This window comes from Trachurus japonicus, chromosome 4, assembly GCF_045865225.1.
Source record: "Trachurus japonicus isolate A0001 chromosome 4, Traja_1.0".
Taxonomy (NCBI): domain Eukaryota; kingdom Metazoa; phylum Chordata; class Actinopteri; order Carangiformes; family Carangidae; genus Trachurus; species Trachurus japonicus.
The window spans coordinates 14,533,162-14,555,045 of record NC_140910.1 but is presented as its reverse complement, the minus strand read 5'-3'; the positions used below and the strand labels follow the sequence as shown (position 1 = coordinate 14,555,045).

General features: G+C 41.4%; 1 protein-coding gene across 2 annotated transcripts; it reads right to left on the bottom strand.

The window, feature by feature from the left end:
- Positions 1-3,675: 3,675 nt before the first annotated feature.
- plpp2b (phospholipid phosphatase 2b) lies at positions 3,676-21,314 on the bottom strand. Of its 2 annotated transcripts, XR_015035709.1 has the most exons (7): positions 20,853-21,314; positions 9,740-9,891; positions 9,276-9,538; positions 9,088-9,145; positions 7,787-7,963; positions 4,244-6,736; positions 3,676-4,199 (listed from the first exon to the last, which is right to left on the bottom strand). XR_015035709.1 is itself a non-coding variant. In XM_085774188.1 (6 exons), exons 1-6 carry the CDS (start codon positions 20,911-20,913, stop codon positions 6,578-6,580), a joined length of 870 nt encoding a protein of 289 aa, XP_085630314.1. In that variant the 5' UTR covers positions 20,914-21,314; the 3' UTR covers positions 3,676-6,577. The 2 variants fall into 2 exon arrangements, 1 of the variants encoding a protein (XP_085630314.1); XM_085774188.1 differs by having other exon boundaries at positions 3,676-6,736.
- Positions 21,315-21,884: the final 570 nt, after the last annotated feature.

The window sequence follows — 21,884 nt, the reverse complement described above, 5'->3', positions numbered from 1 at the left end:
TCTAACAACAAACAAGCTCCTGAATATGGAGCAAATATTTATGTAAACTTTATGAATAATATGAATGGGCATAAGTATAAATAAAAAGGTCAGCTTCTTGATTACTAAACACTTAAGAAATAATAGAATACCAAGCAGTAGATAACCATTCACGAGTCCTGGGGAACTGGATAGTTACCTCCAATGAACAAGGCCCATGTTGCCCTTGAGGGCCCACCACTGCAGAAGCACTCACAGGTTTATCTCAATGAAACGACATTAATTGACTCATCAGGTGCACAAACTAACACATTATAGCTGTCATCATCATAATTGCCATTATGTCATTTCCACTGGCCTCTGTCTCCATCTCAGTCTCCCACAACTGGGTTCAAGAGGTGACTTGTGACCGATCAACTGCTGCTATGGAAAAGAAGTGAGATTAGTCACAGGTGTTCATCATTCTGACATCCACAATGGGAAAAGTAGAAAAAAGAAAAAGAAAAAAATAGCTGAAAAAAAATCAGAACATGTGGAAGTAAAGACTTCTGGGATATAAAATACTGAAATAATAAATGAATAAGTAATAAGGTGTTTTCCAACAAACTCTCTGGTCCAGTCTGAATGTAAACAATCTGTATTATGACAACACTTTTACTGTGGATGATGGTCCCACACACACATAAACATGCATACCTTCACACAGAATTGTGTTGGTGATTCTGATCTGTTGATAAAGGGTAATTAGTCAAAACTGGAATTGTGAAAATGTGTTAAATAAATAGAAGCTGCCTCACTAAAATATGACGAACATGATGAACTACTTTTATTTGGTTTTAATAGCAGGAACGCTAAAACTCTGAATGTAAAATACTTCCCGCAGGACATTAGGGTTAAAGCAGACTATGCCTCGCATTCGCATCTTGTGGATTTAATTATGAAATAATATATTCATACTATTATTTCAAATTACACAAGGCCGTGACACTGGCTGATGAACCTGCATTAGTAATATCGGTGTGTGTGCGTTTGTGCATGTTTGTGTGTGGAGTAGAGAGGGGGTTAATTAATGTGATTCTTTGCAGAAGCAAATGCTTTTGGCTATGGTGCAGGAAGACTAGCTGCTGTCTATTATAGGAAGAGAAAAACAAGAGAGACTAGCTGCTCATTTCTGGAGGCATTTTAATTGCTAGAATACAGCGCCAAGCTAAAAATGTCTCCGCTGGCCTCCAGCATGAGAAAGTAAGAGAAGTTGCTCCCTGTAACACCTCTGAATCAGTTTCTGCAGAGTACTGTTAATTGTCAAAAACATACGTACATGGTGTGTACGCCACTTTTACTGTCATTAAAGTTTATGTAGTAAGAAATCTGCTTTCTGATACCATGCACATCAGAGTTTAATCTTTATAAATTCTCACTCAAATCATCACATGAACACGGACAAAATGACTTTACTGTATTTAAACCATTGAGACCAACAACCGCTCATGTAAAATCCATGATTCCACTCATTTTCTCTCATTCCTTTGTTTAGTCATTGCTAGTCGGTCCTACAGTGACCCAGAAAAACCAGTAGTTCCTTGTGATCATGGAGCGTAGTGACTTTCTCAGAGTCAGTTTTCCCCTTCATGCACTGAAAATGAAATGCAAACAGTTCCTGCTCAATGGAGACAACAATGTAATGCAGTAAAACACAAGTTGAAGAACAAGACTACAACTGGGTCTCCCGTCTATCCACTTCTCATCTTGTCAACCAGTTCATCACTCTATCTCTGTCAGTTTTACGCTACAGTGCCCTAATTCTAATTTTTTTTTTAATTTTGTCTCCTCTGTATCCTCTTTTATTCTAATTTCAGTTTAAACTTAATCAGTTATTGGATTTTTTCCTATGTGGGGGACTCTATTTTTTATGTCACAATAAGGCCAAGGAAAAGCAAAGTTGTGATATTAAGGATCCCATTATCTCTTCGTTCTTTGTCACTGTTTCTGGTCCCTGAAATTCCACCTTGAAACCACGTGGCCATCCGCCACAGGGACGCTGGCCAAAGTGGGCTGAACAGTCAAGTGTACAACATCCAGAATCGTCTACCGCAGCATTAAAATGCTGGCGACTGTTGCCTTTTCTGTCACACTCTCCTGCTTTCACTGCTGAGGTTTTCCCAAAACCGTTCATCTCCAGAGCCACTTCTCACCAGACTCACGACCATTCACAGAATTCCATCCCTGTGGACTGGACCATTCATAATTTGTGATGGTCTCTAAGGACTTACAGTATTTGCTGTATTTGTGTTTTTGGGAAAGTTTTCTCAGCAGCCCTTTATGTAAAAAAGACTATTATTAAAAGACATTTCATGCTGTTATTTCATAGTTCTAACTTTATTCATATCATTTTGGTGGTTTGGTGTTCATATATGAAAGTAATGTAAAAGCCATAGGGATCCAGCTGTCTGTTCCTAGTAGAGTGTCTTTCATCTGCCTCATTAAACCCTCTAGAAGATAGTAGATGTGATGGATAGTGTCTTTACTATTTACAACCACAGGCAGATATACTATTTAGCAAGTTCACAAATGCGCTGGTTACCATAGAGACCACATCTCATAATGTAACAAGGTACATTTACCATATGGCTTTAGGGATAATATATTCAGAAAGGGTATACTGCATTTCTGGAGAAATTAATGACATAGCAGTGAACTCACACACTGTAAATCTGAATAAGGCCTGAAGAAGAAGCTAAATGGCTAAAGAGTCATGTAAATAAAACACCTTAATGTTTTCCATCCCCAGTTGTTTTGACACCAAAGTAAAAAAAAAAGAAAAGAAAAGAAAAGTTGTCCCACGCATGCAGAGGTTTCACAACAAGTCAAGTCAAAGTCAAAAGTCAAAAGCAAACAAGCGAGTGAGTAATATTGTTTTCAATGAGGGATGACAGTGGTTTATACATCTTCAAATGTCCCCACGGGTCCAGTGTTTATTTTGTCCAAAATATCTGTGTTTGTTTATGTGGAAGCCTTGATTAATCCCTCCTGAATGGCCGATCATACTTCGCCTGATCATTGAACAGAGAGTAGTATAGAGAACAGGGTCGCCATTTGTAAATAAAACTGAAAATATTAGGGAACTAAAGAAATAATAGGGTCAATTAAGAGGAAAAAAATGTGTTCAGTACCTGTGTTATAACACAAACACTGTTTCTGGAAGTTAATTTTACTGAGGAATTTTAATGTGTCTTCAGCACCACAAACTAAATTCCTCTCACTTCCACTGTACTTGAGTACAAGCAGTCATTTAAAGAAGTCTTTTTACATGGTAAAACAGCACTTGAAGTGAAAATATTCTTGTTTTTTGCCACTACGAGCAAAGTGACTTGTTATGAGGTTTCTGTCATTATTATTCTGACTGAATGAAATTAATGGTACCTTCCACACCCTGTTACAGAACTCGGCTGAAATGTGTTGACCTTTGTACGGGAGATAACAGATTTTTATTTTGCATCATTCCAATGAAAAATTGCCGACAATCAAGACCACAGCGAGCTTGCCAAGAACATCGTGAAATCTTGATGCTGCAATAATTCAATTCAGGAATCAAATACTGTGCTTAAATCTTTGCAACAGTTTAGAAGGCCTTATGTAATCGTGTCATTAAAATTGACAATGTTAAATGTACATATTAAAACAAACAATATAACTGAATGCAGATTATATCTTTATTTAAAATTCTCTGATTTAGAGACTATCGATATAATCTATGCACAAAAGCAAACACAACATGAACCATAAAAATTGACATATTAACAAAAGTTTGGCTGACCAGTGCCCATTCTGAAGCACTAATCCTGTAAAGCATAAAACACATGGAAGCCAACATTACCAGCTGAAAACCTTGGTTTCCACAAAACTAGAGGGGTAATCAAGTGCCATGACGTTTCTACATCCTCATCCTCATTTGGGCCATTAGTCTGGCTGCAGTAAAGCACAGATGATTTAAATGCAAGGAGCAGGGTAAGGGGGTTTGCACGCCACTTCACCACAACCAATTCCAGCTGTTTCTCGTTGTAAATCTGTGTTTTAAATGTGTAGAAGCCCCCAGGGACCAAGGTTCACTATGGGATACCCCACACCCCCACCTCTAGACCCAGTTCTGCTCCAAGGCCTCACAATCAATACCAGGTGAGATTCCCTCAGTCTTCCTGTCTCCCCTCTATCAAATTTGAGGTCTGTCTGATCTGTTGTCAGTCCTCCAGGGGTCTACATGCTGTACAAGAACTGTACAGAAGATCTTATTCAAAAATTAACCCCATCTATCGACACAGGAAGGGGAAAGGGACCATAGAGATTCTTTGAAGTGGGAATGGAGCTGTGTTACTAACTTCAAAAACACAGTTGGTATGTAACCTTTTATCATTACAACAGCCCTTTAAAAGCTCTGCCAAGGCATCTGGCTTATGTTTGGTCCTGGAATTGGATCCGTCTGTGTGGCAATGCAAATAGGCACCAGTCTAAAGGCACAGGCCAAAGCACACTGTACAGGTGAAATTACAACTTACCTACATGTGAAAAAAACCAAACAAGTATATTCATATATATTCACATCCTTCACAGAACATGAAACATGTCACATAGCATTAGTAGATAGTACATAGTACAGTATTTGTGGCTCATAGTGGCAAGCAGGGGTGATTGCACAAAAACCTTAACAGCGCTGGCAATTCCAACCTTATTAGAGTTAATATAGAACTCCTTGTAGTTAAAATAAATTAAACACCATTTTCAAAATGGTTGTCTCATCCTTCTTTGATTACTGTTATTTGAGAAACAAAAACAAACACACACACACAATAAGACAGGAAAAATGAACTGAAAAACAAAACATAAAACAAAGAGGAAAAAATAGAGGCCAAATTTCTTAATGTTCGACTGGCAGTCTGCGTAGTATTATGTAGTGGTATGACACATTAAAGTCCAACAGAAATGAAAGTTATCTGCATCAATGGTTTCTACTTCTGCAGTCCATTATACACAGGGGAAACATGAATCAATCACAAACTCCACAATTAAATTTGTACATTTTGTAAAGCATCAAGATTGTTGATGGTCACTCTAACCCACAGACTGTTTTGCCCTACAAGGCTCAGATAAGTCAGACACTTATCTAGACTTGAGCAGTGACATGCTAATCACTTAAGGATACTAAGAATGAAGAACAACTGCTGGAAGATAACATCGCTGTAGAATACTCATGAATAAGGCTTGATAGTGACTCGAGGGAACACTTGAAAAACATCCTATTGTTTGTACTAGTAGGATACCCAGACCTGTTTGTGTGGCAGTTACGAAACACGACAGGAATTTGTTGCCAGCTAAGTACAGATCAAAGGATTATGTTTGAATATTGCTTGTAAGTGTGGAATGTCGCTCCCATTGACATATATCTCCTTTCAAAGCAGCTTTGGGATGGCCTATAGCTGACACTTTTAGTCTGTGAGCCTGGCTCTATGGAAAAGAAAAAAAAAAACAACTTCAATTTTTTTATGATTTGCAACCATTTTCAAACGTGTAACCAGCTTAAGGTGCACTAAAAATTGACTAAATTAAACTGTACATAAAAACTTAAAAACATACAAAACACATTAAAGCTCCATTAAGCGATATATTTGATAGTAATGTAAAAAGAGTCACCAGTAGTGCTAATCCCACTGTGAATCAACACCCAGATCATCCTATCCCAGTTCACTATGCTTTTCAGGCACTTCCAGATTGTCGTTTCTGTTCACCATAATCCAACTAACTTACTGACACATTATATAAAAGTGAGCAGCTGTTCTAGCTATTTCAGCAATATGGTAAAGATTAGTGACTGGTAAAGTAAGTGAAACCAAGCCCAGAAGAGCAAATTGGTGGGCCAATACAGGCAGAAAAAAGTGAATATGAGACTTACATTCATCAGATGGCCAGAAAAGGACTGCAATTAGCCTGCCCTAACTTCTCTGCTTCTGTGTTGCTACTTGTTTGCTTAAACATTAGCCCTTCATAAGGCAACAGGTATTCATACCTTTGTTGCTGTAAGTTTGGAGTTTTTCGCTTAATGCAGCCTTAAGTAAATACACTTTAACATCAACAACGATGTCAAAAACAATATGCTCCTCTCTCTCTTACAGGAGAAAAGGAGGTCATCATGGTGTCTTTGAGAGGGGGCTCAGAGACCTTGCAATGGGATGCAGCGCCCTCAGTCAGTCCAGTGGTTGGGGAGCAGGTGGGAGTGTGAGTGGTTGACATATAGAGGGAGAGCTGGGGGCTTGCAGGCTGCAAGCTACAGACCACATGACTTAATTCCCTTCTCCTTTCAAACAGAAATACAAAGGGCTGGCTGTAAACCAGCACTTATACAGACACTCAAATTTGACATTTCATAGTTATAGGCTGTCTCACTTACCATCAGAAGACTACAGTGACCAGCCTACAGAGTCCGCAGGTTATTCCCTAAACTAAACACCATCAACTGCACAATCAAGGTTGAAGCCCCTGGGTTAGACCCTATCACACAGGTTTGGGGTCTGCAGGCTGCAGCCTTTGTTCCCCAGTGCCAGCCCCACTATCACACAGGGCCAGGATTGTGGTGATAGTTGTAATGGTTGGTGTGCTCAGAATCTGTGATCTGCAGGCTGGGTTTCCTCTCTGGCTCTTCGCTATCAGCTGCTTCCTGCCTAGTGCAACGTGGAGGACGCTTCTTAAAGAAGTCTGACACAAAGCGCACCTGCAGAGGAGAGGAGAGGTTAGTTTTGGTCACCCAGGGGATAATTTTCCCACAGAGATTGGACTGTCAGCATGTGAGGGATACAGAGGAGGTAAGGGCAGGGCTGGAAACTCTGATTAAATATGTCTGGACAGGTCTGTGCACAGCTGTTAAGTGACACACCAACACTTACACACACTCATGCACATCTGAGAGGAACACACAGAAAGCAGGCACAAGCCCTAAAGGCCATAAAACACTATGCCCAGGAGGGTCTCTAATTGCACACAGCACTGTGAAGGCCAAAGTGCGGGCTGACTTCCCAATTAATCATACAAGAAGACACACACGCACACACGTACACGTACACACACACACACACACACACACACACACACACCACACCAGTCCAGAATTTCCACAAGGCGGTGCTGACAGTGGTTCAATCAAAACAGGGAAGGGGCCAAACAATAAAGAAGCCCAGCTGGATGAGGTGGAGAGAATGGACTTATTGCCTGAGAACCTGCCAGTGTAAGTGTGTGGGTTTGTGTCAAGTCACACGGCGGTGCTGTCACACTTCACCCTCCTCATACTTTCTGTCCATATACATATTTTTTCTGTGAGAATGACATAGAGCTGAAACATGGATTCATTAGGAGCTGTTCTGCTTTGAAGCTGAGTGGTGTTAATAGTAAAATATCCATTAAATGTCATTCTTATGATCCGTCTAAGTCCCACCCATGTTTAATTTTCCTAAAACCTTAAACCACAGGGCTAAGTTAAAATGTAAACAGGTATGAGAGTGGAAATGAATCACAGTAAAAAAAATGTCAAATGAAATGGAGTTTAGTGTTTTAGATAAACACGTATGATGATGTTGTTGTTTATTCGTATAAAAAGGTATGCTCTAAATGACCACAAATGAAGTCTTCATATTGTTCACAGCTGCTCACTACTTGATACAGATGTTTTTAAACATTCAAAACCAACTGTCCTGATGTTATGAAAGTATCACATTGAAACTCAAATTTTGCAGAGCCGTCCTTCAGTGAAATTGTCTTGGATACTCACGTTGAGTACAGCAACAAGTGCTCCCTGCAGCAGCCCCACCAACACGTCGCTCCAGTGGTGCTTGTAATCAGAGACTCGGGTGTAACCCACATACACTGCGAAGGCCACCAGGAAGAACTGGATGGTAGGCCGAAGAAGTCTGGCCCACTTAGCCACGAGCCTCGCCTGCACATAAAGCTGGAGTGGGGATTAGAGAAAAAGAAGAGCAGAGGGTGGTAGATTGTTTGGGGAGGGGAAGAGGAAGGAAGAAAAGAGGGAGCTCAGCATATATTTGCATTGACATTCACAGTGATATGACCTCATGAAGTTATCGAAAGTGTGTTTTGCAGTCTCTATATTTGCTTAAATGCATAGTCTGCTGTACTATCAGGTTTCAGGGCAGATGGTATCTTACTCCAGACACCTATAATAAAAGCCTTTTTATTTGGAGCATGAGTTTGTGTCAGAAACGGTGGCTGGTATGTCTCAAATTGGATTTAAGTGTAAAAAGGTGCTGAGTATTAGCCAAGTCTTATTTATGTCCGCTCTGGACTGAAACACCCTTTCTTTTTTACCGGTAGGCAGCAGATGCCAAAAAATTATGAACCTGGCAACAGCTCAGACTTCTCTCGGCTTCTGCTAGGTTACTGTCGAAGGTGCAAAATTTGGCATCACACCACAGTCCCCCTGCCACACGGCCACACTCTCCACTAAACATGGCAGGAGACTTTTTTCAGCAGTGCAGGACTCGGTCTGGATATCACAGCTTAGCCCTGTTTGTTTTCAGTATTTGCCTGGTGTGCAAGCTGAACCACTGACAGGGCTGTACTCTTGCTGGAGAGATTCTGTTTTCTTTGAGCTGAACAATGCTGCTTTGCTTGGCCTCTTGAAACTTGCTGTCTAGCACTGGTGCCTGGCTTTTAACAGAAGGAGATGAGGCCAAGTGTAATGAACTGGATAAACCTGGAAGACAGAACACAGCACATGCTTCGCCTTCATCATTTCTGGGAAAAAGGCAGCAAAGGCCTCCAGATCATCCCTCTCACATATTCACATTCTTCCTCTGAACTCTTGCTTTGTCCTTTCTGCGTCCACAGGCATAAAGTGACGTTGTGAGCTTTTTCATGTCCTCAAAAATTAGCCCTCGAGCACAGATTCAAACGTACTGTATGATCATGTGCTCAGCTGAGCCCACCAGAGGCCTGCCAGGCCTGATTCACACATATATTTTCATGGAGACATTTCCTTGTTTACTGTACATAGAGAGGCATATTTGCATTGTAATTTAGGACTTTCAGAGATGGATTGAGGCTTGTACTTACTGCAAGAAAGAGCATGCAATACATTCCAAAAGAGGAGTGACCAGAGTAGAAGGACAATCTGGAAAAGACAAAGAAGCAAATGTTACTGCCTTACATTTTATACTCATTTTTTAAAATATTTTTTAAAACATATATTCCTCTCTATGCACAATTGTTCCCAGTATAACACCCAGTTCTCCTCCTCCTACCTGGACTCTGTGACATCTAGTGGCGCACCAGTGCAGTTGATCACTGGCATGTATCCCGTGCAGGTCTTAGCGGCACATACAGCCATGAAGTTAGGCCTCGGGCGGCCGATAGTGTACTTGGCAAGGTCGGTCAGCGACTGGCTGACAGATGCTCCAAACAAGAAGGTGCCCACTACCTTGTAGAGTGCTGCTACATACTGGTTGAAGTCTGAATTAGAGTAAATCCTCTTGCTGTAAACCAGATAGGCCTCTCCAGAGGAGATCTGAGGGAAGAAGAAGAGCAGTGACATTATACATCAACACCCCGTTTTCAAAATCTATTTAGCAATTGAGCAAACAGCACAGAGTGTTGTTAAATGAGTGAAATCCTGTAAACTTTCTATGATTTTGGCTTGACTTAGGTAAAAAGGAATTTAACTCTGTGAAAAAATAGAAAGGGCATTGATGTTCTTTGTAAAACTTACAATGATGACAGTGCAGGAGATGGTGACTGCTGCCAGCATGCCATGGGTGATGGTGTCTGGCTTGAGGGGATACATGATGCTCTCATCGTCACAGTAAACACCCCTTTGATATGGCTTGTACACAATGGTCATAATGATGAAGGGCAGCGCCGCTGTAGTGAAATAACAGAAAGAGTGAGATCAGAAATGAAGTTTGGTGAATGTTCACTATATATGGAGAAACAGTGCTTTGGGGTTTTGAGAGTAATATCTGAAGCTTGATGATTGCCAAGACCAGAAACTAGATTATCCAAGTTAATGGGGCTGAGATATTTGAGGAGAAAAATGTGAGGAATAACATTTGTCTCTTTTTCTACAGGTTTTCAGACATTACATCAGTTCCTAAGTTGGGAAGTGAAAACATTTCTCTAACATTTAGAGATAACTAAATTGTTTTCTCTCTCCCTGGACCTCAAGGTCTAAAATCACAATGATGAAACAACCCACAAGGAGAAAGAAAACATTCAGTAGTTAAATGTCAGGGTAGAAATGCACAGTAAGGATTTACAAAAATAAACAGTGGAAAATCGGATTTATACATACAGGCATGCACAGGCATATGTAAAGTTACACATCACACATGGATTGAGCAAACACTTCCACTGTACACAAATTATTACAGACACAACATACATAACTCTTTTGAATGATGTGGTTATGTGCAAAAATAAGACCAAACATAGCAATGCAAGGTTCCTGAGAGCACGAATAGTGTCCTTGAGACGTTCACAAACCTCTGTCCCAGAAATACTTACTCTTTCACATTCCCTCCTTACTCTCTCTCTAAGACACCAACAAACACCCTTCACTAGTGTGTGTATAGGGGTAGCGTAAAACTTTCTGAAACTAATAAATAAAGCTAATCGTATTCTGAACTAGGTATAAACACGAGCTAATGCATTTTTCAGATGCTCTCTTGCTCTTCCTCTTTGAAGTCACCTACTGCCTATAAACAGAAGTGGACTATGCTACAGGAGAGGTTTAAGAAGTCACACTGGACCGTTTTATATTTCTTTTCCATTTTTACTGTAGTAACCCCCTTTACAGTCCAACCTGACCTTTCACTTCCCCTGTTCAAGGCTAAAATGGAGGCGGTTTCATAATAAAGAGATTTGGGCTAGACTGCGACTCTAGGCAGACACAGGATGTGGGAGAAAAACCAAATTTACACAGCTGCAAAGCCAGAGGTGATTCGTCCAACCTTAGACCGTTGAAAAAGTAAAGCAGTGGCAAAAATAATGAGTTAATTAATAAATTATCCAATTTAGGCTGTAAGTAATAGTCAGTGTCATTACCTTTTAATGACAATGACTGACTGACAAGTCAAAAAGTGAATCCGGGTGGTTTTGCCTCGAAATAACTAAAAACTTATATTGTTCAATCAACTGTACTCAGTTCAGTTGAATAATCATTCAGAGTAGAAATGATTTTTGCTATTTCAATCATGTTAAGTGAGAATGTGAAACATTTGCAGGTTTGAGCTTCACAAATGTAGAATTTAGTAGATTTTCTCCATTAGGCAACATATCACTGTAGATTCTGACTTTGGTGGCATCAGTGATTGTCAGAAGATTTAAGATCTGGTAGCCTGTGATGGAAATTTGTCTTTATTTGATATTTAAGAGTAGTCAGAATAGCTTCGATAATTAATGGTTGAAATGATGAAGTGATGAAAAAATAAGGAGTTGCAGCCCCTGTTAGGAATGTAGTATTCTCCACCCTGACGTCCACCACCATCATAGCAGTCAGACAGTCTGGGCGTGTATGATATTGCCTTTTTTTCTAAGGACACGCTTTGTCAAAAAAAAGTGCTGTGATGTGATCACTGGGTTTTTCCCCTCTCTCTTTTGGTAGATAAAAGAGCCAAAGTAAACCGCTCCTCCATTTTCTTGGTTACCAAGGTGACTTGCCCCACCCAACTGAATGATCTCTCCTCTCCTCTAAAGGAGGTACAGAGAGGACCCTAATGTCTTTCTGAAAAACTCAGAGATTTTCAACTTGAAGCTGGGTGCAACACCTTTGTCTCTAGGCATCTGCATGTGCTTTCTCCTCACTGGGAACAACTGGAAAGAACGCTGGTGCTCAGAAGAAAATGCACATACACACACGTCCTTGGGGCCACTATGGAAATGCCATACAGCCGCATACTAAATGCAAGAAAAACAGTAGTGGAAAAGCACCGTGCTCACCAATAGTATTACATTTCAGTGTAAATGAGCAGTGCACTCCTCCCATTCTTTCAAAAAAAATGTCTGCAGCTGACATAATTCCAGGAGGACTTCCAGTGAGACTGACTTATGAGAGACCTAAGAGTCCACATGTACTGGAGACTGAGACTAAGGGAAAATATACAACTGGACGGTGGATCAGGATTCAGCTGAGGTGAACAGTCTGGGTTTAACTCCAACCAGAAACCTCTCCTGACAGATATGGAACAACAACCTACTGTAAATGTAGGAGGAGAAAAATATTTTAAACACAGAGCAGATCGGTAAAAAAAGCATGAGAGAATGAGAGAATAAAACATATTTAGAAGTCCAATAGGGTTGTAATAACCTCTAATTCAAAAAATCAAGCCAAGAGATTCCCCTTATTCACAATAAACAATACAACATCACTCCTACACAATGCCACGCAGTGTCATGCACTGCACCAGATGAGGACAGACATTGTTTTGTGACATGCCAACTGCACACATGTTCCTCACAGACACTATAAAGACAAAGACTCATTGGCTCGGCGAGGGAAGTACAGCTGCAGAACAGAAGCTTTGTGTTTTTAGAAGAGAATACACAATAGGGCTGTGTAGGATAAACATATCATCTCGCATGAGCACCTGGTGACCCGACCTTGGATGAGCTGGGTTTAAACAAGGAAGAAGAGAATGCATATAGAGATATAGCTAATTCATTTCAGCACTGTGTCCATAAAAAGAGAGAGGAGGAATCACTTCCCAACTACAATATTTGAACTATAAATGTAAAACTTCAACTTTCTGACTGGGAGACATATGGGCCACTGGCAAGTTTCAACACATCTACACTGTGCCCAAAATTGAAAGGTGACATGTCGTGTAAATATCAGTTAACAAACGGCATTCAAACTCAGGAATGTTGCTCACACGCTTTATGCAAAGTGATTACAGGATGGCTGGAGGGGAGTTATTAGGTTAATACATCAACCATTATCCTTTGCTGCTGTTTAGAACCATTGTCAGCGTGCAATGTTTCCTTTTGTAACTTGCAACAGCAGCTGCCTGACACCTCTCTCCATGATTCCCTGTTTACACATCTGCCTGCCATGTCAGGATATGGTGAAGCAGGGAATATAAAGATTTATTCCACATATTTTTCTCTTAGCACCAGCAGAATCCCGTTTGCGAAAACCACAGCAGTATATAGGATCTCTTGTATTTAACATCTGACATCCTGTCTCAGGGGCCTCGTGGGAGCACCCCGATAGGGATTTACGGATGTGGCTTTTGGTGGTGGCAGCTTCAGCATCTGTATCCTGCATCCTGCTTCCAGCTGTCAAGAACAGAGCAATATGTCAAGAGTCCACTGCTGCTGGTTTACCATTCCTGACAAATGGTTGCACTCAGGGTTTCATTATATTACTGTGACAAATACTTCAAGGTTCTAATATATTCTCTCAAGGACTGAAAATCTCTCTGCTCTTTTTTTTTTAATTGATCAATTGCAAAGAGAAAGTAAGTCATGAAATCCTTAAATCTCTGCACGCTTGCTTTCACTGATAAACCTAAAGTATCTTCAAAATATTGTTTTCAACATCTCTAGACTCTGCACGGACACAACTGAAATGTATACACAGCCAATTGTCTGAAAAAAATACAGTTCAACATGCCATGTTGTATTTAACATTAAAAAGATTGACTTGGACAAGACTGAGGAGAATGTTTGTTTATTTCAATAAAGCATGGTAAATGTCACTTTAAAGCAGCAGAGGGACATAATTGTTTCTGCACTGAAGTCACATAGTATTGTAACTTCAAACTGTTTTATGAAGCTTTTAACACTTGCCAGAGCGGGGCCATTAATCACAGTGAAGTGGCAGAAAAATTAAGTGAAAAGCTTCAAAGAGAAGCGCCAGCGGCAAGTGGCATATACCTTCATCCACTCAACATGCTCACAGACAGTTTACGTCCTTTTTGCAACAGTGAAATCTCAAGTATCATGTATTCATCTGTTTGGCCATATGTTTTTTATATATATAGTTTTCTTTAGCTTCCTAAATTCTCATAGCCAAACTCAGATTTTACCACTTTGCCACACAGTTAAGTTCACGTACTGAGTGAAGTCAGGGCACCTCGCCTTAAAACAACCCTCTCCTGGCTCGTAAAAAGAAAGGTATGAATTTTTCATTTCTGTATTCATAAATGAAGCACTAATTCAGCCGACATCTGACTTTAACTTGTTGCTCATAAATTACAAGTTTGGATGAAAATAAAAGTGCTGAAATGAAATGATGTAAAAACTCTGGACTGCCGTAATGGGCAGAACGAATGGTACATCCTGAGGAGTGTGTGTGTGTCTGTGTGTGTGTTATGATCAGTGTTTCTATCTGAAAGCAACAAACCAGCCACTCTCTTGGAAAGCCGACACACAAATACACATAGTGCTTACAGGCAAAAATAAATCCAACTGCAGACAAAATAGGTCTCCGGGATACCACAAGACAACCCCACAACCCAAACTGACTCTGCTTCAGAGCTGTCTCCTCTTAAAGACCGAGCTCCGACTTGAGCTAAACTCGGACACCTTGGGTGGATTTTTCTGGCGAGAAAGAAGAACAAATATGTGGAGGAAAGGTTGAGGTTCTTGTTTGGGAAACAGGAGAACCCTTTTGCTAAACACCTGCTGCTATGGATGGAGTTGCAGAAAATGCTGCCAACTTGGAATGTAGCCAGGAAGTTAATCTCCAGTGGTCAGTCAGAAAATCTCCTGCCTGAACCCCTAATGGGAGCCTGTTTGAAGAAGCAGGATGCAAAGCTGGAGCTTTCCTGTTTCAGATTAAGGTAGACCCGTTTATGAGGCTTCAGTTCCATTTTGCGAAGTTTAAGGGTTGTCAGTTGTCTGGCTGCAAATTAGCACACTCCACATGCAGTGGCTTTCTCATGATGAAATGGGCATTAGCGTAACAGACAGATGAGTAATCCTCCATGACTGCGTGTCAAAGAGGGTCTGAAGAAGAAAACAGTCAGAGAAGCATCATGGGAGATTTTAGCATTAATTGAAACCCTACTGAGAAACAAAGATGCCAGTGTAAGAAGAGTTTTGCACCACTGCTGATTCACATCCTCCTCCATTTTTTTCTCTCTCGTATTCAAAGTCATTCATTCATCTCTCTGCAGCTCCATCTTCCTGTCTGTCATTCTCATGTTTGCAGCGTCCTCCCACACACTTCTCCTTCTGTTGTAAATATAGAGGCCTCAATGGGATGGTGCTTTATTTAGCTGGCAGATGTGCAATTATGCAGGGACCATTTGGACCACAATAGCACTCTGAGGCTGAGACTCGAGGCCCGTCTTCTCTCTGCTTCTGTTATTGCGTCTCAGCTTCTTTGGCTTTTTTACATTTTGCGTGTAGTCTATTTTTCCACTACAGACAGGTCGACGCCTTGACTTAACTTGTCAGAATCATTTAAAAGTTGCTCCCATAGTTTGAGAGTACCTCACACCTACTTGCCCTGGTTTCCCTGACATAACCTGCTGCACCTGCAGAACCACATGGATGCACAATTACGTTCCTCCATTTGTAAAACATACACATGGGTTTTCATTATGCACATTTTCAAGGCATGTGAAGAGTGTGTATGTGGTGTGAGAGGGGTGTTCTCATGCCCCAGGGCTGCCCTGCTTGGTATAAAACTTTCCCTCAGGGTCACAGCTGGAACATTTGCCAGAACACCCTTCCATCTAATTTCTTCCACTCTCATTTCTCATCTTTCCAGCATGAAGGCCACTCAGCGAATTTCTTCTTCCTCTTGTGTATTTTCTCCCTTTTCTGATCCAGCTTTTCCTTCTCTCGATGGCTCTCGTATCCTCTCACATTAACACCACATTTCGCCGCTTTATTTTTCATCTATGTGTCACTCTTAAGCCTCCTTTGCTGACTCAGTCTCCAGCTCTCTCTTTTCTACCACTATAGATGACTGTAGAGGCAGACATTTTTCCTCTCAGCTACAGTCACCGTTTCCACTTTTTTTCCCCCTTCCCCTCTCTTTTGTTTCATCCCTCTGCTTCAAAAACATGATTTGTTGAAAAGTGCAACAAACTCATGCCACCAAACTTCTACAACAGACCAAAACAGGTGATGTTACAGACCTTTTCAAAGATGACTTGAGTAACAAAACAACTAAACACGCCCTCTTCCTGACTGTCACCCCAAGCTGGACTGACTAATGTGGAAGGTATGTGCTGAGCCTACAACCTCCGCCGGCGCTGGCCTCTGGAATTCTAATTCACATGAGGAACGCCCAACTTCACCAGTCACACCAAATCCTGCTGCTGCTGCGGCCCATTCTTTATTCTTAATCCCGCTGTTTCACTCCGTCCATCATTTACGCATGCTTAGCTCCAAGTAGTGCAGAAGGAGACAGAGTGGCAGGCGAGGGTTGGAAGGATGGTGGGAGGGAAAGCTAAATCTGGGTTGGCAATCAAAGAGTCTGGGTTTGGAGGAGTTCAAAGAAGTAGGCCACACAGGTTTAAACCTAAACCATAAAAGGCCTGCAGGAGGAGTTCAAGTGTCCAACTATCCTGAATAGTGCCGAGCTTTTCTGAAAATTCCCTGAATGCAAAGCTGCGTTTTCATTTTGAAACATCTGCATATCAATGGCAAATCTACAGTCCAGTTGAACTACTGTACATAAGTGAGGCGTATTAATGTTTCAGTTAGTTTTTCCGGATCACACTTTATGACAAATCCTAGTCTGAGTCATAATGTGAACTGTGCTTCTTGCTCCTCCTGAATTAGGCCTCCCTCTTGATCCCTCTCTAGCTTTACTGGAAAGAATAAAACATGCAAGAAGGTGCCTCTCCAACCTGTCAATCAGTCAAAACCATTAAATGACACTGTGAGACTGTGAAAAAAGCAGGCTGAACCTACTTGGGGTGCAAAGCAGTCTGGAGAAGATTCTCATAACATTATAGTCTTATGTATTGGAGATAAGTATGATATTAATTTTTTATTTAGCTAATCATCAATAACAAAATAAAAACATAGTACCAGATGTGCAGATTTACTGATATCACAGTTATGCCGGGCAGTTCAGCCACATTCAAAGTAATTCCTCCCAGCTCACCACTGAAATTTTTTAGATCAACTGTGTCCTGGGCTGACTTTTGTAGAAAGCGGCTTTTATGTCTGAAAGCTAATGTGGTCATGATTTAAATCAAACCACCATGACAAAGGGTCCTCATCCAGGATGACTGATAAAAAGACTTGTTAACCAGAAATCCATGTGCAATTAAAATAATGAGAAAAAGAAAGACCACAACACTCTAGGCTCGTATTTCTCAAAGGAGACGTGCCTGTTTGTTAAAAGGGCTTGAGTTTCCATGACACAGCTCTCCTGAGGAAAACAATTCCCATCAAGAGGCTTCACTGCCTCTCTCTGAGAACTCAGTACAATCAGTCTTCCCAACGCAACCGCATGAGAAGGCCTGACTCCCTGGAGACAGCTGTGGCACGGCTTCACTAACAAACTCTAACCGATACCCAATGAGGTCAAAGAACAGTACATGGCGAAACACAATCATCACTAATCAGGTGAAAATAATAGAGGAAATACATAATAACGTTTTGATGGTGTTGCTGTGGTGGGACTCTGGGAGGCAAGCTCTATTGTATCAGGTAATGAATCAGTCAATAACTAAATAAAACACTGAGAGCAATCTGATAACCATGCTTTAGAGGAGAATCAGAGACTCCGCTTGGGTTATTCTTGAGGTGTGAGTTGGAGAGGAGGAGGCCAACAGCCTCAACGCTGTGTCAGCACTGCAGACTGCGGCTGCAAGTATTTGATACTATATCCATGGAACTCACAATAAAAAGAAAACTCCTGGTCAGAAATACAAGAGCCATAAAGAAAACTAATGATTACTATAACCCAGTGTCATCTTTATAGCACAGTTCTACTGCTACAAATTAAAAAATATAATTACATGATGGAACTTTAACTGCTTCCTCTGCATGCAGTATACTTTTTTTGTGTGTGTGTGTGTGTGTGTGTGTCTATAATTGCACATATAATAGACTTTTCACAGAACTGGTTGTGGCAGTGTAATCAGCAGCACAACAAAGAGTATGTAGGCTATGCACACACCGACACACACGTGAGTGTGCGTGGCACCAGTGCCTTGCCCCAAGGCCATTTAGTCACACCACTTACTCATACGTCACAGTTCATATCACACTGCGAGCTGTTGCTCCTCCTCCAACTCTAAAATGTCATGCACCTGCAGTATTGCACCTACCAGTATATGAGCAGCAGACAGGGAGAGGTCTTTCCTCTCTGTGTCTGAGCCAACACCCACCTTCTATTTGCTTTGAGTGTAGATTTACACAGACAGAGGAAGAAAGCGGGAGGGAGGGATACAGCAAAGAAAGAATGGAGGAGAAAGAAGGAGGCCAAGAGCTTACAATGAACAACAACGTCAAGACCAAGGCAGATATTTGAACAGCTCAAATGTCTGTTGTGATAGATCAGACAGGCTTCTTAGCCATAAACAAGACCAATAAAACAACAGACCTCTTGAAATGAAATGTTAACAGACCACTCCTCAGCTCTAGGCAGGCATTTAGCATCACATTTCTGCTTTGAGGGGTTCAGTCATTGTGTTGAACATTGTTTAAAAAAAAATAGTGGGAGGCAGATCTATTCATATGACACCAACTGTTGTTAGTTTGACCTGGGCAGGGCAGGGTGTGGGTGACAGAAAGCATGGCAAAGAAAATTGCGTGATTGAATCTGCTGCTTCTATTTGGCCTCTGAGATTTCATAAATATGTTGAAGAGATGTAGACGGTACGGTGCACTTGAAGCTGCAGATAGAAAAGCAGCATTGTTAGATAACATGCAGAGCAGATAATGCGCAGTGTTGGTAGATTCACATACAGACAAATGCAGACAAACTCAAGTCAAGTCTGTTTTCATATAGGCTAATGGGCAGCATAATTACATGGTCTAGCATGTTGTTATTATATGGCTGGGGCAACCTCAACCTAAGCTTGGGGTTGACTTGATGATTATTTGGGTGGGTGACGTGGGTGGCAAAAGGAAAGGGAGAGGCAAAAGGGTGGGATGCAGCCATCCAGACCCGGCCAACCGAACCCAACCCAGACGTTAATCCCAGACTTGTGACAGCAAAATGGTGAGGCTTATCAAGTTCAGCAGTCTGTAGATCTTCACACAGATGGAAAAAAATTTATCTCTAAGCCTGAGGAAGGGGGGCTCGCCGAAAACTGCACAGCAGAGCAGATTAGCACATGCATGAGCCGTCATCCCTGTCTCCATCCTCCCACCACCACTGCTTCACCGCTATCACCAACTGGTGCACAACAAGGGATGAACACACCGCCAAACACCACACACACACCATTATGCAACACATGTCTGTCGCAGGCTTGTGGCACTGACACACAAAAACCAGTGTGCCACCACAGTGGTACATTCCACATGTGCACATCATGACTGGGTTGCATCTGAAAACAAATCCTTGTGAGGGATAAGTTCTCACATTTGTAAGTTTTTATGATATACTATATGATTTTATCAGAAAACTAACTCAACTTTGAGAAGGACAACAACATGCAGAGCAGATAATACGCGGTGTTGGTAGATTCACATACAGACAAATACAGACAAATTCAAGTCAAGTCTGTTTTCATATTATAGGCTAATGGGCAGCATAATTACATGGTCTAGCATGTTGTAAGTTTTTGATCTTGAAATCCCATTATCAGTTTAGATTGACCTGCTTTAAATTGTACCTTTTTTTAATGACACCCATTTATTGATGGATTAATATATCAATTTGTTATTAATACACACTATTTTGTATTGTCAATTTAAGTAAGTAATTAAATACTTTGTAATTCCATCAAATTATTTATGGATTAATACCCCCCCCCCCATCTTGTCATTATTTCTTCATTCGCCAGAGGGGGCAGGAGATAAAAGCTAATAATGATCTGCTCTAGTTACCACGGCAATGATATAGGCTATAGGAAGGATTCATTTTCATAGATATAATCCCTTGAAAATGAATCCTGTCTGTATTTACATGCAAAACAATGGTGTGAGGGACACAAGTGGAAGTAATATCTTGAGAAATGCACTGTGTGCGGGGAAGTCTGTACATTCTTGAGCGGACTCCTGGCAGACAAAATACTGAAGAAAATGAGAAATAAGCGGGGCTCACACATGCATATCAAATTTCCATAAACAAACATTCAACTTCCTGCAGGCTCAAAGTCCGGCAAAGTTTCTTTCTTTTTTTTCTTTTTCTTTTTTTCTTTCTTTCTTTTTTTTTGGTGAGTGGGACTATAGCAAGCAGTAAGCCACTGTGAGGAGAATGAGAATGATATTTCCTCTTCTGTTTATTGTGATATGGTACAAGTTCATATCACATTGCAGCAGCCCGGACAATATTCCAGTTGGGATCTGCATAAATAAACGTGGTGACGGAGCTGCTCTGTTGGTGTTGGACTCCTGCATGGAAATGCAGTGGCTTCATTTCCCCCTTTTAAAGATATACAGGGATAAACCAGCTCCTGTGTTCTCACAAGGGACTCTCCTCTGGTAATAAACATGCTTTCATTCCTGTTTTCTTTTCTTTCTTTTTTTCTTACATGCAGTTAAACAAACAACGCGCTGGTCCCATTTTTAAAAGAATCCCCAAAGTTTATGTCACGGGCGCAAAACACACAAACACGACCGACACTGGCAAGGAAAGGTAGGATCAGAAGTTCGTGCTGACAACAGTGAAGTGCAGTTCCTAGATAAAGGCAGATCATGCTGACGTTGTTTTGTACTTTGTGTGTCCATTCACTTACCAACTAAAACGCACAGCACGTCCACCAACACGTACAACTTTTTCTTCCTCAGTTCCTTCATCTTCTTCCCGTTGATCTACTTCAAAAACCCAGCAGTATAAAAGAGAATGACTACTTTTTAAATAAGATAAATAAGTCCATCGGCGCTCGCTCCCTCGCCTTTGAAATAAACGCGCAAGCTATGCACACAACCTCGTAACCTGCACTACGAGTGGCCCTTCCGGGATCCTCTGCGCTACCTGTGTTGACAGTGACAGCATAGGTGTGTAGCTTTCTTAACACGACAGTGTTGTTAAAAACTTTTGTCCGGGCAGGTGAGCGGCACCGCTGTAGTCTTGTGTCCCTTTGCGCACATTCTTGCTCTGGATACGAAGCCACAAGTGAAGAAATCCTCCGATTTCACAGAGCTGGACGCGTCCGGCGGATCCACTCTTCCCTCGCTCCGCTCCCTCACTCCCTCACTCACTACACACACACACACACACACACACACACACACACACACACACACACACACACACACACACACACACACACACACACACACACACACACACACACACACACACACTACTCTTCCCTGCTCTGGTCCCTCCTTCCAACTTCCTCCTTTGGCTCCTCTCTGGCTATCTGATCACAGCTAGGCTCAAACTGTGCGTGTTTCTTTGGGAAGCAGGCGTGCAAAACGCAGAGGAAAGGAAAGAGAGGAAACCTCCACGCGGTTAACTTGAGTTTTCTCTCTGTCTGCCTTGCAAACCAACTTTATTTTAAAATGTCTGTTGTGTCGACAGAAGGCAAACACTGTGACGATCAGAGGAGAGGAGATGGCGTGAGAGTTAGTTCAAATTGCACTCAGGACAAATATTGGAAGGAATAGAGAAGGGGAGGAAGAAGAAGAAAGGAAGAGGGGAAAAAAAAGGGGGGGGGGGGTCTTAAATGGTAGTTATTACATTTGACCTTATTTGAGGTAATCTGAAATTAATCAATGGTGGGAATAGAAATGCACTGTTAAGGCTGTGACTCAGCTCTGCC